General features: G+C 47.8%; 1 protein-coding gene across 1 annotated transcript in view; it reads left to right on the top strand.

The window, feature by feature from the left end:
- The window catches only part of LOC149875737 (nuclear GTPase SLIP-GC-like), a 61,459-nt gene that overhangs the window by 35,185 nt on the left and 12,533 nt on the right, over nucleotides 1-13,741 (top strand). The window contains exons 10-15 of the mRNA XM_090031133.1: nucleotides 164-253; nucleotides 5,341-5,446; nucleotides 6,226-6,359; nucleotides 8,596-8,760; nucleotides 10,061-10,218; nucleotides 13,389-13,527. Coding sequence (XP_089887259.1) covers nucleotides 164-253; nucleotides 5,341-5,446; nucleotides 6,226-6,359; nucleotides 8,596-8,760; nucleotides 10,061-10,218; nucleotides 13,389-13,527 — 792 coding nt within the window. The remainder of the gene's footprint in view (nucleotides 1-163; nucleotides 254-5,340; nucleotides 5,447-6,225; nucleotides 6,360-8,595; nucleotides 8,761-10,060; nucleotides 10,219-13,388; nucleotides 13,528-13,741) is intronic.

Below are 13,741 nucleotides of genomic sequence, written 5' to 3'. Positions count from 1 at the left end.
AGGGCCAATGAGAAATTACTGGGCAATGTGCCTTGGATTGTATGAGGCTGGCAGCTGGACTAGAAGTTCTCTTCTGTTCCTACAAGCTAGGAAACTCTTAAAGCATGTTAGTATTTTTTTCTGGGAATATCTCTTGTAATGTTTGTTTCTTTTCTGAATCTAGATCCCTCTGGAGAGCAAACAAGATGCCATTTTAGACAGAAATGCAGAAGTAAAAAAGGAACGGGTTAGAAGAATGAAGAACAGGCTAAAGGTAACAATATACAATGTTTAAACCCAGGGTTCACCTGCACCTTGAATACTGCATGTAAATCTGGCTGTCATTGTCCAACCTCTAAACCAGGGGTCAGCATCATATGGCCTGTGAGATGCATCCAGGGGATTCAGTGGCACTTTTGTAGGGGGCCGTTTGGTGGCTTTCTGGAGAAAGGGGGCTTTGCCCATGATGGGACTGTTTAGTGGAAAACTCTACCCATACTTCAGCAGGAGGGCAGGGAAAGCTATGGCTGCAGCAGCCTGGTTGGAGCACTGACCCACTTTGGACCCAAGCCAGGTTGTCCTGGCCTGTTTCTGGTTCCAGAGAAGGGCGACAAGGGTGGTCAGGGACATGGAGAGGCTTGTGTGCATGGAGAGGTTACATAGGTTGTGATTTCTCAAGTTAGAGAAAAGACAAGTGAAGGGGAAATGACAGACTTAAAAAATATGGAATGAGGTGGAAAAGCGGATAGGGCTTTGCAGTTTGCCATCTCTCACCACACCAGAACTAGGGTGAGATAAGGACTGTCCTAGGGAGTGAGTTTAAAACAAAGGGAGTTTTTTCAGACAGCATGTCACTAACCAGTGGAGATTACTGCCACAGGTCATTGCAAAGGCTGATCATTTCACCAGGCTTAAAAGGGGATTGGACAAGTAGATTTCATAGATTTCATAGACATTAGGGCTGGAAGGGACCTCAGATCATCGAGTCCAGCCCCCTGCCCAAAGGGCAGGAAGTCAGCTGGGGTCATAGGATCCCAGCAAGATAAGCATCCAATTTGCTTTTGAAGGTGTTCAATGTAGGTGCTTGAACCACCTCCGCTGGCAGGCTGCTCCAGACCTTGGGGGCTCGGACAGGAAAGAAATTCTTCCTTATGTCCAGCCTGAAACGGTCTTGCAGGAGTTTGTGACCGTTCGACCTCGTCATCCCTTGGGGCGCTCTGGTGAACAGACGTTCCCCCAGATCCTGGTGGTCACCCCTGATAAACTTCTAGGTGGCCATCAGATCACCCGAGCCTGCGCTTTTCCAGGCTAAAGAGTCCCATGGCTCTCAGCCTGTCATCATAAGGTCTGTTTTCCTGACCTCTGATCATGCGCGTGGCTCTCCTCTGGACTCTCTCAAGCTTCTCCACATCCTTTTTGAATTGTGGAGCCCAAAACTGGACGCAGTACTCCAGCTGCGGCCTCCCCAAGGCCGAGTACAAGGGGAGAATGACGTCCCGGGATTTGCTTGAGAAGCATCTATGGATGCACGCCAGCATTTTGGTCGCTTTACTAGCTGCAGCATCGCGTTGCAGGCTCATGTTCATCTTGTGGTCAATGATGACCCCCAAGTCTCTTTCTTCTGTAGTGCTAACCAACGTAGCACTGCCGAGCCTATAAGGGTGCTGCAGGTTTTTCCTCCCAAGGTGGAGAACCTTGCATTTTTCGGTGTTAAACACCATGAGGTTCTCGTCCGCCCATTTGCTGAGCCTGTCCAGGTCAGCCTGGATCACCCGCCTATCTTCTGGCGTGGATGCTTTGCCCCAAAGTTTGGTGTCTTCGGGGAACTTGGCCAGTCCACTCCTGACTCCAATGTCCACATCATTAATGAAGATGTTGAACAATATGGGTCCAAGGACAGAGCCTTGGGGACCCCACTGGTCACAGGACACCATGATGAGTGACTTCCATCTATTAATACCCTCTGGGTCCGACCACGGCACCAATTTTCCAGCCAGTGGATCGTGGTGGACCTAAAGCTTTCGCCAAGAGGTGATCATGGGATACCAGATTGAAGGCTTTTTTGAAGTCAAGATATATGAGATCAATCTCTTCTCCCTTGTTTAGGTGATAGGTCACTTGATCATAGAAGAAAATGAGATTGGTCAAGCAAGACCTACCCGCAAGAAACCCATGCTGGCTATCCCTCAGGATGTTGGTGTCAGCCAGTCCATTTAGGATGGCCTCGTTAATAAACTTTTCTAAGATTTTCCCTGGGATAGAAATGAGGCTGATGGGCCTATAGTTAGCAGGATCCACTTTCCTCCATTTCATGAAGATCAGCACCACATTGGCCTTCTTCCAGTCTTCGGGCACTACACCAGAGCGCCAGGAGCTCTCGAAGACCCGTGCCAGGGGCTGGGCTATGACGCTCGCCAGCTCCTTGAGTACCCTAGGGTGCAGGTTGTCAGGGCCAGCTGACTTGAAGGTATCCAGCTTCTCAAGGTGTTCCTTCACGAGGTCAGCATTGATGGAGGGTAGGGGATCCCCGTCACCCAGATCTCCTTGTCCCATAGCAGGCATGGGTGTCCCATGGGATTGATGAAAGACTGACGCAAAGTACCTATTTAATAGGTTGGCTTTTTCCTGGGCGTCAGTTGTCAGTTGCCCCATCTGGTTCAGCAGGGGTCCAATGTTGCCCTTGCTTTTCCTCTGGCTCCCCACATATCTGAAAAAGGACATTTTATTGTCCTTGATGCTCGAAGCTCGTTGGAGTTCAATTGCAGGCTTGTCTTTCCTCATTTGCTACCTGCAGGACCGGACCACTGCAGAATAATCCTCCTTGGAGGTGAATCCCATCCTCCACTGATGGAAATAAATGCAGGACAGGTCCCTCAGTGTGTGTTAGAACTGGAATCCCATCCTGTAGGCCTGGGCTACACAGTAATTATCTGTAGTAAAGCCATGGGAAACTTGACAAGGCCATTTCCTTTCTTCTTAGAATAGTCCATTGATTTCCCTTGTGTTTTGGATACACTGCTTTGGTGTGCCACAGTGATTGTTGGGCCCCTCTGAAAGAAGACCTGCTTTTCCCATGTAGGGAGCTGATCCTTCTTTCTAATCCTGCTTCATAGGTCTCCAAGTCACTCCAACACAGACCTAGCTTTCAAGTAGCTAGCTTGAGGACTGCTAGCTGTGTGGCTGCCTCACCATGGGACTAAGCATGGGCTAGCTGGAAAAGAGGCTCTGCAGCCCACCCTGAGCTCTATACTGAAGTAGCTAGTGGTAGCCAGCACTGCTTGCCCGAGCAAGTTTGAAGCTATCTTGGGGGTGTCAGCTTAAGCTGCAGTCATACCAGTGACAGAAGAGCAGTCATGCCCTCCGTTCTAAATAGCATATCCAGGAATTAAATGCCATTTGTAGACCCTGCTGAAGAAAGAGATGAGATAGAAAGTCGGTGCAGCAGAGAGGTTTGTAAGGGGAAAGCTGCACTGGAGGAAGTACTTGCAGTGACACAGGCTTGGATGGATCCGCTATAAAGTAGGCCTGTGCGAAGTGGCTAGTATTCACTTCAGGTTCGATTTGGTGATTTGAATCACTGTCCACTGTCCCAATCTGATTTGGCTGAATCTGATTTGGAGATTCAGCTGCTGCCAAATCTCTGAATCTCCGAATCAGCCAGGCCCATCCCCCACCCACTCTCCCAGCCCAGCAATAGCTGTCCTGCCTGCCCCAGCTCCTAGAACTTGTTAAATAAAAAGCCACTGTGCTCACTGGGTGCTGCCAGGTGGGGGACGATCCCCACTTCCCCCCACTGCCCTATGCTGCATGTGGGGGGCTCTGCATGAGCCCCCCATGCCCTCCTCACTCCCCCAGCCCTGTCACTGGTGTCCAGCCTGGGCCAGCTCCAGCTCTTTAAGAGAAGAAAAAAACCCAAGCTCACCACTTCTGCTGGCAGAAGCAATCCCACTGCTCTCTCCTTCCCCATGCTATATGGGGGGCTGTGAATGAGCCCCCAAAGCCCTGAAACCACCACAGGACAGGTGAGTCCTGGGGCTTTTCTTGATTTTTTTTTTCTTAAAGGGCTGGAGTTGGCTCCAGTCTGGGCAGGGCACCTATGGGAGGCCTGGGGGAGTGAGTGGGGGGGTCAGGAGGCTCTTAGCAGAGCCTTCAATGCAGCGTGGGGAAGGGCACAGTGGGGATCACCGCCCCCACCCGGCAGCACCAGGTGAGCACCAATCTGGAGTGGGGGGGCAGCCATTGGGGAGGCTGGGGACATTGGTGGGTGTCAGGGAGGATGGAGGAGTGGGAGCACCAGGCGTCCTGGCAGGGGTTCCTCCATGGTCCCCTCCCTGCCTCCCCAGGCCCCGCTCCCTTGCCCCTAGTACTTACCAGCTAGAGTCAGTTCCAACTCCCGCACCTACCGGGGACTGCCCAAATCATCAAAGCTCTCTGAATTTTTTCCTAAAGAGTCAAAAGCTTTGAATTGGTCCCCTGATTCAATTCGGATTCAGAGATTCAGCCACCGAATCGGGCCAAATCTCCTCCAAGTCAAAGTAGCACCTGAAGCTTCACACAGCCCTACTGGAAAGCAAACTATGGAGCAGAGTTGAGTTTGATAAAGAGTGAAGTTGGCTTAAGATGCACAACTGACTAAACTGATGCTTGCACTATGAACTTGTTGAATTAAAAAAATCGTGGTTCGTTTCTCGGGAGGAGGAAAAAAAAACTTTCAGCTACAGACACACTTTATTAGCAACACAAAAGGTATATATTTGCAAATAGGGTCAGAGAGAGAGACAAAAGATCAATCACTCTGCCCCCGGGCCCAATCATTAGCAGGCTTTTATCCCCTCTCTCCTGACCACGTGTGCAGAAGGAGGAATTTTTACAACTCATTTCCGGTTCATACAAACATATATGTAAACATGTCGCTTCATACGTCCCATGTGCATTATAATTAACTACTTAAGTATGCGGGGCGGGTAGGCTTAATATGCATTAGGTCATCACGCGTGCGTAGATGGGGTCCGAGGTTACTCAAGGTTCAACCTGAAGGCAGAAATGGCATTTGCTCTTATCTTAGCCTAGGAATGTGGGGGTCATGAAAGAAAGTGTGATTTAGTGTAACAAAGAGATAGTAAATTTGCAGGACAGAGAGGGAGTGATACCTTAGTACTGGTTTTTCCCTTCAATTTCCAACCCCCCCCTTCCCTCTCCCATTAAGGAGACAAGGAGGGGTAGCAGCTGTGTTTTTTTGTTTTTTTTCCTAAATCTGCTATTGATAATGCATTTTTAATAATATTTCTAACAAACTGCTGCAGAATTCCCTGGGGCCGGGCGGGTTTCATTGTGTAAATCGCGTGTGCTTGTGTGTTTTAGATAAAACTGCCAAGTGACTCAGAGATTCTGAACAAGACGGATTTTGTCTACACTGTCAGTGCCAAAGGATATTGGGATAAGAAGGATCTCAGTGAGGCTGAGTCAGGTGATGTAAAATCTCTCTTATGCCTATGTACAACTGGAGAAAAAAACAACCAATGCAAGAGCAGTATTGCCACATTCACTTTCCCTCGGGATCAAACTGGGGTTTCTCACCAGCAGAGATTTGTTTCTCAGTGTCAGGGTTGTACATTTGGGACAGCGAATTAAATGTTCTTAAACACTCACATTTCTTGGTTTAAGGACACATGGGGCCAGACCCCTTTTCCCCAACTGAAAGCAGCAGCAAGGCCCTCTTTCCTGCAGGAGCAACAGGTGTTTAAGCAGTTGTCCCCTGTACCTAACCCCCTCAGGTGGCAGAGATGGTGTCAGGGCTTCTGATCCCTCAGCACTAATTCAGGAGTCCCTGCCTGAGTCTGCCAAGCAGGTTGTGCTGTTCCTCCCCACGCACGCTGTTGGGCTAGTGTTGGCAGGTCCTCCCAACAGCAGTGGGCCTTGCATGTGGCCACTCCGATGCTGAGCAATCCTTTCAGGCCCTCTGCAAACTCCAGCAGATGCCACTGCGGTAATTAAACTGGGGTCATCACTGCAGGCTGTTCTTTATAAGTGTTTAAACCTTGAGCTTTATTCAAATTATTTGGGATTCTGACACACACAAATAACTCCAAGGGTTGGGGCTCTTGATTTCAGCCTACCCTGCCTTCTCATTCAGCCAGCCTTGTGTCACCTACAGGAGGCTCCCTGAGGTCAATGTTCTCCATGTGAATTCTATTGCAAGAACATATTCCAATGGATTTCTAACTCCATTGCTCTGTGCTATTTCAGAGATACCCAAGCTGAGAGACTATGTCCGGAGCATCTATCTGAAAGAGAAAAGGAAGCTGATAATGGATTATGTGAGGGAGACACTGGTCATTCTCTCAGTGGTTCAAAACCTCAGGTGGACACCTGAAATCTTGGTAGGTCCTGAACTGCTTTGGATATAACAATCTTTTTCACCCCTACCAGAAGAATAGTGGAGATATATTTTCCCACTGGAGCAGCTTATTTGGAAGCTTCTTTCTCCCCATTTCTTCCCTGCTTATATCTAGAAAAACAATTACATCCATTCCAAAAGAACCACAATTTGGTGGTTAGTGTGTAAAATTTGTGGCTGGCCTCTAGCGCAGTTGCCTCCAAAGTGGGGTGCGCAAGATGATCCATTGCGGTGCGGGAAGAAATATTAGAACTTCTGTTTATATTTATATAAATATACATATATTGGGGGTGCGTGCTCAAAACTTTTTTAATGATAGGAGTGCACGAATATAAATATATGTTGGGGGTGCATGCTCAAAAATTTTTTACTGATAGGGGTGTGCAATCAAAAAAGTTTGGAGACCACAGCTCTAGCGGGTGGAGCAGGAATGGCTCAGTTGTGTATTATAGACTCTAGGCTGCTGACAGCTAATGGGATTCTTCTTCCCATTCACTCAGTGGCAAAAGGAGGGTTCTGCTTTTCATGCACGGGGTCTCAGTGCTGTCTCCAGAGTGGACTCAATGACTAAAAGCTAGAAATTTCTGCCCCCTTTCTCATTCAGCCCGTGGCAGCAACACACCCCCATAGGTTTTCAAAGGGGTGAAGGTGAGCTCCATGGGTCCCAAAACCCTGAAACAGACCCCCCACAGGAAAAACTTACCTCCTGCTGGCCCAGCAGTGCAGAAACTGGGACCACGGCTGGAGCCGCACAAGCTGACATTATGCCGGCTGTTTAATCAGCTGTTCCCCACGCAGGGAACAGCTGGACCAATCACGGTGGCCATACTGACCACCGCGTGGAAGTTTAAAAGCCGTGACAGATCCTGCGGGGAGGGGGAGCCAGAGGACAAGAGAGGAGGTGGGCAGCCCATCAGAGGTGCTGAGGCTTCCGCAGGGAAGAGGAGCGGCACAGCCGGTGGTGAGCAGGGCAGGGGAAATTTTTGAGCCCCCTGCCGGAGGCAGAGCATGGGGAATACTTCAGTCCCCTGTAGGAGGCAGAACAGGGGAAGCACTGCAGCTCCCTGTTGGAGGCTGGGGAGAAGGGGGTGGCTCCACTTCTCTTTCCACCCCAGGAGAATATTTCTTCTAAGGAAAACAAAAGAAAAGAAAGGAAAAGAATCAAAGAGATTGAAAGACAAGGTTGAGGCATCAAGGTCAGAAGGACAAGAGCCGACTGAGCCCACTTGGATGTGGGTTTCCCCCCACCTGAAGCAGGCTGCAAGTAAGCCTGTGGGGTTAAGACCACCATCGCACCATCACCTATCTGGTTGGTGAGTGGACAGGGTGTAGGAGAGGAGGAGCCCCATGAAACCAGTCAGTACTACCATTGTTGAGAAGCCCTCCCAAGAAGACCTCCACTGAACCCCCTTTCTTGATAGCTTAACATCAAAGTAGTGGCAGGAGAGTTGGGGGGAGGGCATACCTACCCGACAAGCCATGCTACCAATAAGACCCCTCCCCCCCCAGAGTTCACAAGCCCCCTGAAGTTCTGATTCAGGGGACGTATGCCTAAGTCCTGTTATCAATAGCTACTGATGCACCTTTCCTCCAAGAATTTGTCCAATCCCTTTATGAAACTAGCTAAACTCTCAGCTTCGACAGCATCTGGAGGCAACAAGTTCCACATTTTAATTACACACTGTGTGAAAAAGAACTCCCTTTGGTTAGTTTTAAACTGACTACCTACTTGTTTCATGTTGTGACCCCTAGTTCTTGTATTGTGTGAGAGAGTAAATAACAAATCCCTATTGACTTATCTTCACCATTTAGTATTTTGGATACAACATTAAGTGTTTTGGATACAGGGTGAAAAATGTGTCCCTAATGACCCTTTTGGTGTGTGTGTATGTGGAATATTTTGAGGGCCAAAACTAAAGAAAGAGTGATTCTGCAGGATTCCTCTGCACCCTGTAATTCACCTTATTGCCAAGTGATTTCCTGCCCCTTCTCTCAGCTTCCCAACAAGCCGCAATGATAGAGCCCTGGATAAATATTGAAGAACACCAAGTACTGGGTAGGTTTCCACCCCCTGATAGTCTTGAGATGCTCTTAGGGAGGTGTTGAACCAACAGGAGTCTGCCTTGCAGTCTCTAGAGGGAAGAAAGTCTGGAAGATATTTCTGTTATCCCCAGAGCTAGGTGTGCAGTGATGTGTCCTATGTGGTTCTTGTATTCCAGGATCAATTTCTTGAGCAGGATCACTTGGAAAACTCTGTAAAGAAGGAAATTATGGCTCTGGAAGAACAGGTTAACACATGTTTTGACCAGGTGAATAACCCCCTTGCTGAAGGTGCTAAGGAGGCCAGAAAATCCCTGAAGAGAAATATCAGTAAACTCCTTGATGTGAGTATTGTGTGCTTGTGTTTCCTCATTCAGAGACTTGATGTTTGTATCTTTTATTCTCTGATTAGCAGTTGCCTCCACAATCCTTTCCCTCTCTGCTGCATAGTATTATTAGGAAAAGCTTTGATATCTATGAGTGAAAGACAAAATCATTAGGTTTTGAGAAGATTAATGAAGATTTCCAAGGGGCATTGGGAAAAATGCACTTGCGAAAAGTAATGTTCTATAGGCCAGGGTCTATTACCTACCTCACATTGATCTTTAGCTTCTTCCAGTGGGATTTCAGCAGTCCTGCCCATAGAGTAGAATAATAGGGAAGTGGGGGTGGAAGGGACCTGGGTCTTCAAAACCTCCAAGGATGAAGAGTCCACCACCTCTCTGGGGAGCCTGTTCCAGTGCTTTACTACCCTCCTAGTGAGAGAGTTTTTCCTAATATCTAAACTCAATTTCTCTGCTGCAATTCAATGTGTAAAGATAGATAAACTTAGCCCCAAATTAATACAGGGCCACGTTCTGCCTGTGACAACTGGCCATTTGGTTTTGTAGGGCCTGGGAAGCCTATTGGCAAACAGATGAGATAACTGAGGTAGATCCACATAAAGACTTTTATATTGACTGAGTTGCCAAAAATCCAATATATTTACAACCCACCCCCAAGCCCCCACCCAGCTTCTGTCTTACCCTCAAGTCACTGAAGATGAAGCTGATGTTTCACAAAGCACCTAAAGCTTTGCCTCTGGGCACACCCAGAACCACTTTGACATTTGATGGTCCTGAACAGTTTGCCCTATCAGGATCTACACACTAGACTTCCCCCAGGTGCCTCACCTATGTGACAGGAATGCTCAATGCTGGCTGAATGGGTCCATCTGTTCACAAAATGTATTGAATCCAGAGTGGAGGGAGGCGTCTCCAGGGAGGGTTGAATATGTTGCAGAAAGGCAGGAGTGAAATCCTCCACACTTCCACTGGCTAGCTTAGGGGGCTCATTGTGCTGTGGATTTCACTATGAAGAAATTTACTTTCCTTGCAAAACATTAAAAGCCACTGGCATCCAATTCAGGGCTGTAGTTTCCACAGGAGAGCTGGCATGGGGGGTGTTACATCACAGCTTGGTGGGGCTGAAGCCCTCATCTGGGTTTAGCCCTGTGGCTCTGTTTCTGTGTCTCCCATGGAGAATGGAGATGATCCTCTCTGGGTTCTGTTGCCTTACCTATTTAGGCTGTGAAGCCTTCAGGGAATAAAATTATAATTAATTATTCCTACCACACTTTAATCACAACTATTTCCAATTGTACAGCGAGACAACGGAAACCAAGGTTATTATGGCACCCTCAAAGCCCTGTGCCTGAGGCATGGCATGTATGCATCCCGGTCCTGCCCCCGTATAGACATCAATGATGCCCTCGCTCAGCCCATCTATGATAAAATTGACATTACCTTTGGAAACATATTCAGGTGAGAGAAACCCTGCGCATGTGGCCTACAGAGATGGTACCCATGGCAGTGGGACCAGGGAACCCATGGTGGTAAGCATAAGGCATGAAGCAGGAAAAAGAGCTCCTTCTTAGAGGCTCACAGTCTGAAGGTCACAGAAGGAGGGTCAAGTGGATGGAAGAGGCAAATGCTGGGGGATGAGCAGGAGGGGGAGTAGTAAAATGAACAGAAAATCACAGTTCCCAGTTGGTCACTTGCCTAACCCCATGCCAGCCTGGAGCAATCAGTAAGGAGCACAGGGGTTTTAATAGAGATTCAGGTGACTGTTCAACCACTTTTGTGATGACTACTTGAGCACTGCTGCTCCCAACTTCCATTTCTGCAAAGGCCCAGGCTCCTTGTGCTACTTTTGTTAATTTTCATAATAATGAACCCCTGTTTGGAGCAGGAAATGTTACCCAGCTCAGGGTGCTTGTGCACATTATATGTTGGTTAGATACATAGGCCTTTGTGAATAGGCAACTATTCGATTCGGATACAGCTGATTCAGATTCAGCCGATTCAATTTGGAGATTTGAATCACTTCTACAATTCAATTTGGCCAAATCTATTCAGAAAAAATTCAGAAAAGATTCAGCGATTCAGGGTTCAGGGTTTCAGCCATAGGGCATAATGGGGAATCAATGAAATATCTATAGCTTCATTTTTTTTGGTTGATTCATATGAAACTTGCAAGGATGGTAGCCTCTGCTGAGAACATGAAGCCTGCCAAGCTTAAAGCAGATAGGTGCAGGGATTTCTTTGAAACTGCACCTCAAACTTCTAACAAGCAAAACTCATGACATCAGTGACACTGTGTGTGTGTTAAGGCACAAGGGGATGAACACTGCAGGAGTGGTAGCCACTGCTGAGACCACAAAGTCCACCAGCTTTCAAGGAGATAGGCATAGGGACTTCTGGGTTCTGGGACCCTGCACCTCTAGTTGCTGACAGGCAAAACTCGTGACATGGGTGCTTGTGCAACTGTGTCTGTCTTGGGGCATGGGTGGGTGAGGGACTACTGGAAGCCTGGCTGCTAGGCCCTGCTTCAGCCACAAGGCCTGCCAGCTGTTAAGGAGATCGGTGCAGGGGGGCTCTGGGGCCCTGCACCCCTAGCTGCTGACAGACAAAACTCGTGACATGGGTGCTTGTGCAAGTGACTGTGTCTGTCTTGGGGCATAAGCAGTTCCTGGCTCTGTATTGATTTTTTCCTCTCCTTAGTCTTTGGTTTTGTAGGTGTTAATCCTTGCTCATTAACTCATTATCTAGTAGCTAGCTACTGTGTATTGAGCTGGTCCCTGAGTGAATCATGGTTGATTGATAACACAGTAGCTTAGCAGGCAGGCCTGCAGTAGTTCCCCCTTGAAACTTGGCAGGCTTTGTGGCCTCAGCAACAGCTACTACCCCTGCAGTTTTCACCCCACTGAGGCTTAACACACATGTGTGATATGAGTTTTGCTTTCAGACCTTTGAGGTGCAGTTTCCCAGAAGCCCCTGCACCTATCTCCTTGAAACCTGGCACGCGTCATGCTCTCATCCTTGCAGGTTTCATCTGAATCAGCAAAAAGCCAACAAAGTTATAGATATTTCATTGATTCCCCGTTATACCCTATGGTCAAATCTCCGAATCTTTTCCAAATCTTGTCTGAATCGATTCAGAAAGCCTAAAGCTTCTGGCAATTCAATTCAGATTTCTGGATTCAGCCTCCAAATCATCCAAATCATGATCCCAAGCTTTGCACAGCCCTATGGCCAGGGGATCACCAAGGTCTCAGGAGGAGACAAGACCCTCAGTCCCCCCACCCCCACCCCCACCCCGCTTCTAGGCACTTGGTAATTGGGAATATTTTAAAAATGGGTACACCAGAGATGGGGTTCGGGGAGGAGAGGGAAGGGGAAGGGTTAGGCTACAGATCAGTGCACGCTAAGGAAGAGCTAAGCTGTCTTAAGTGTTTCCATGGTTTCCAATTGTGTTCTCTAAAGCAAAATGGCAGGCATCCCTACAGTTGTTATGTAAATGATGAATGATCCAGCATGGACAAATAGGTTTAAAAAAAACAGAAAACAAAACCCAATTGCTGCTGTGCCCCAAAATTAACCACGCCAGTACATTTCTTGGGGAGAGCACCCAAAAATGCTCCTCTGATCAACAGGAAATTTGTGTTTTTGTGGACTTATGCTTATGCTGGCTGTGGCAGGGGGACTATTTATGGAACTGCAAAAAGAAAGCAACCCTGTCTCACCATCTCACAACATGTCGCCCCATGCACCCCATGTCTCATACTACATGCTGGCTGCTTATAAGGTCTTATGCTGCCTGCCATCTCACCCAATGTCCCATCCCACTGTCACCTATGCACCGCTTCTCTCAATCCATTTCCCCAAAATTGACAAAGCTAGTAGATTTGTTGTGGAGAGTACCTGAAAATGAATCACTGCGTGAATGGCAGAAAATTGAGCAGGGTGGGAGAAGTCTAACTGAAAGCCACCCGAAAAAATAAACCTAAACTGCTCCCTGCTGTAATTAAGTACTAGGAGGTCAGGAGGGTAAAATTGTTATAAGATGCCCTCTAGCATCTTTTAGTATTAATAACACATTAACCAATTATGACTGATAAATGTGTTATGTATGCGTTATATGCAAAATAGTAAGGGGAATCATCTTGGTACATTGCAAGAGTGAAATAAAACCAGAGAATATCTTTAGCTAGAAAAACCCCCTAACGTGCACAAGTGCCCCCAGAAGCAAGTGTCCATTTGGATTTTTTAAATGGCTTCAGGAAATGGACAAAACGCTGTGGGGCATATCCTATCCCCCAAGAAGACAGGCTAACCCCATTAGCAAGGCAGTGGAGATGCGGAGCAAGAAGTTCCCGTGCTTTTATCTCCACTTCCCAGTAGTTTCTTGTGGTTTACTGCAGCTGGGTGCTTGTGCATTTCCAGAGAGCAGCTCCTCCACCCAAACAAGCTCAGGGCAAAGAGGTATGAATTTTATCATGGGGAATGTCCCAGCAATGCCAGCTGTATGCTCCCTGCTCTCTGCTGCCCCAGCCCAGGGCCTTCCCTCCTGCTTCCTCACCAGCTATATGGAGTGTGGTGGGGGAAACAAGTCTGTTATCCTTGCCATGATCAACGCTTTATTATTGCAATAGGATCCAAATATGCACTCGAGCCACATTGAAAGACAAACTGAATACATTCACGGACACTGTGAGGCAAAAATTTGTGGAGGTCAGGATGGAGAATTCAGCAGCTGATAACAACTGCCGGCTCAACTTCCTTATGCAAGAAGTAAGTACATGTTAAAAGGGAGGGGGCCAGGCCAGCAGCCTGGAGACAAGTGTTTAGCAATGTCAGCTGCAGACCAGGCCATAAGCTCTCCTATTGCCCTGCTTCTTCATCCTATTTCTCCTGACTCTGGAACCAGGGCTCATCTCTGGTAAGAGAGAGGGACATGAGCAGCTCTGCCTTGTACCCAGCAAACCCAGTACAGCATTTACTGCCT

Source organism: Crocodylus siamensis, chromosome 1, assembly GCF_052110815.1.
Source record: "Crocodylus siamensis isolate JL-2025a chromosome 1, ASM5211081v1, whole genome shotgun sequence".
NCBI lineage: Eukaryota > Metazoa > Chordata > Crocodylia > Crocodylidae > Crocodylus > Crocodylus siamensis.
The sequence above is the reverse complement of the archived record's forward strand: the minus strand, read 5'-3'. Positions and strand labels throughout refer to the sequence as shown.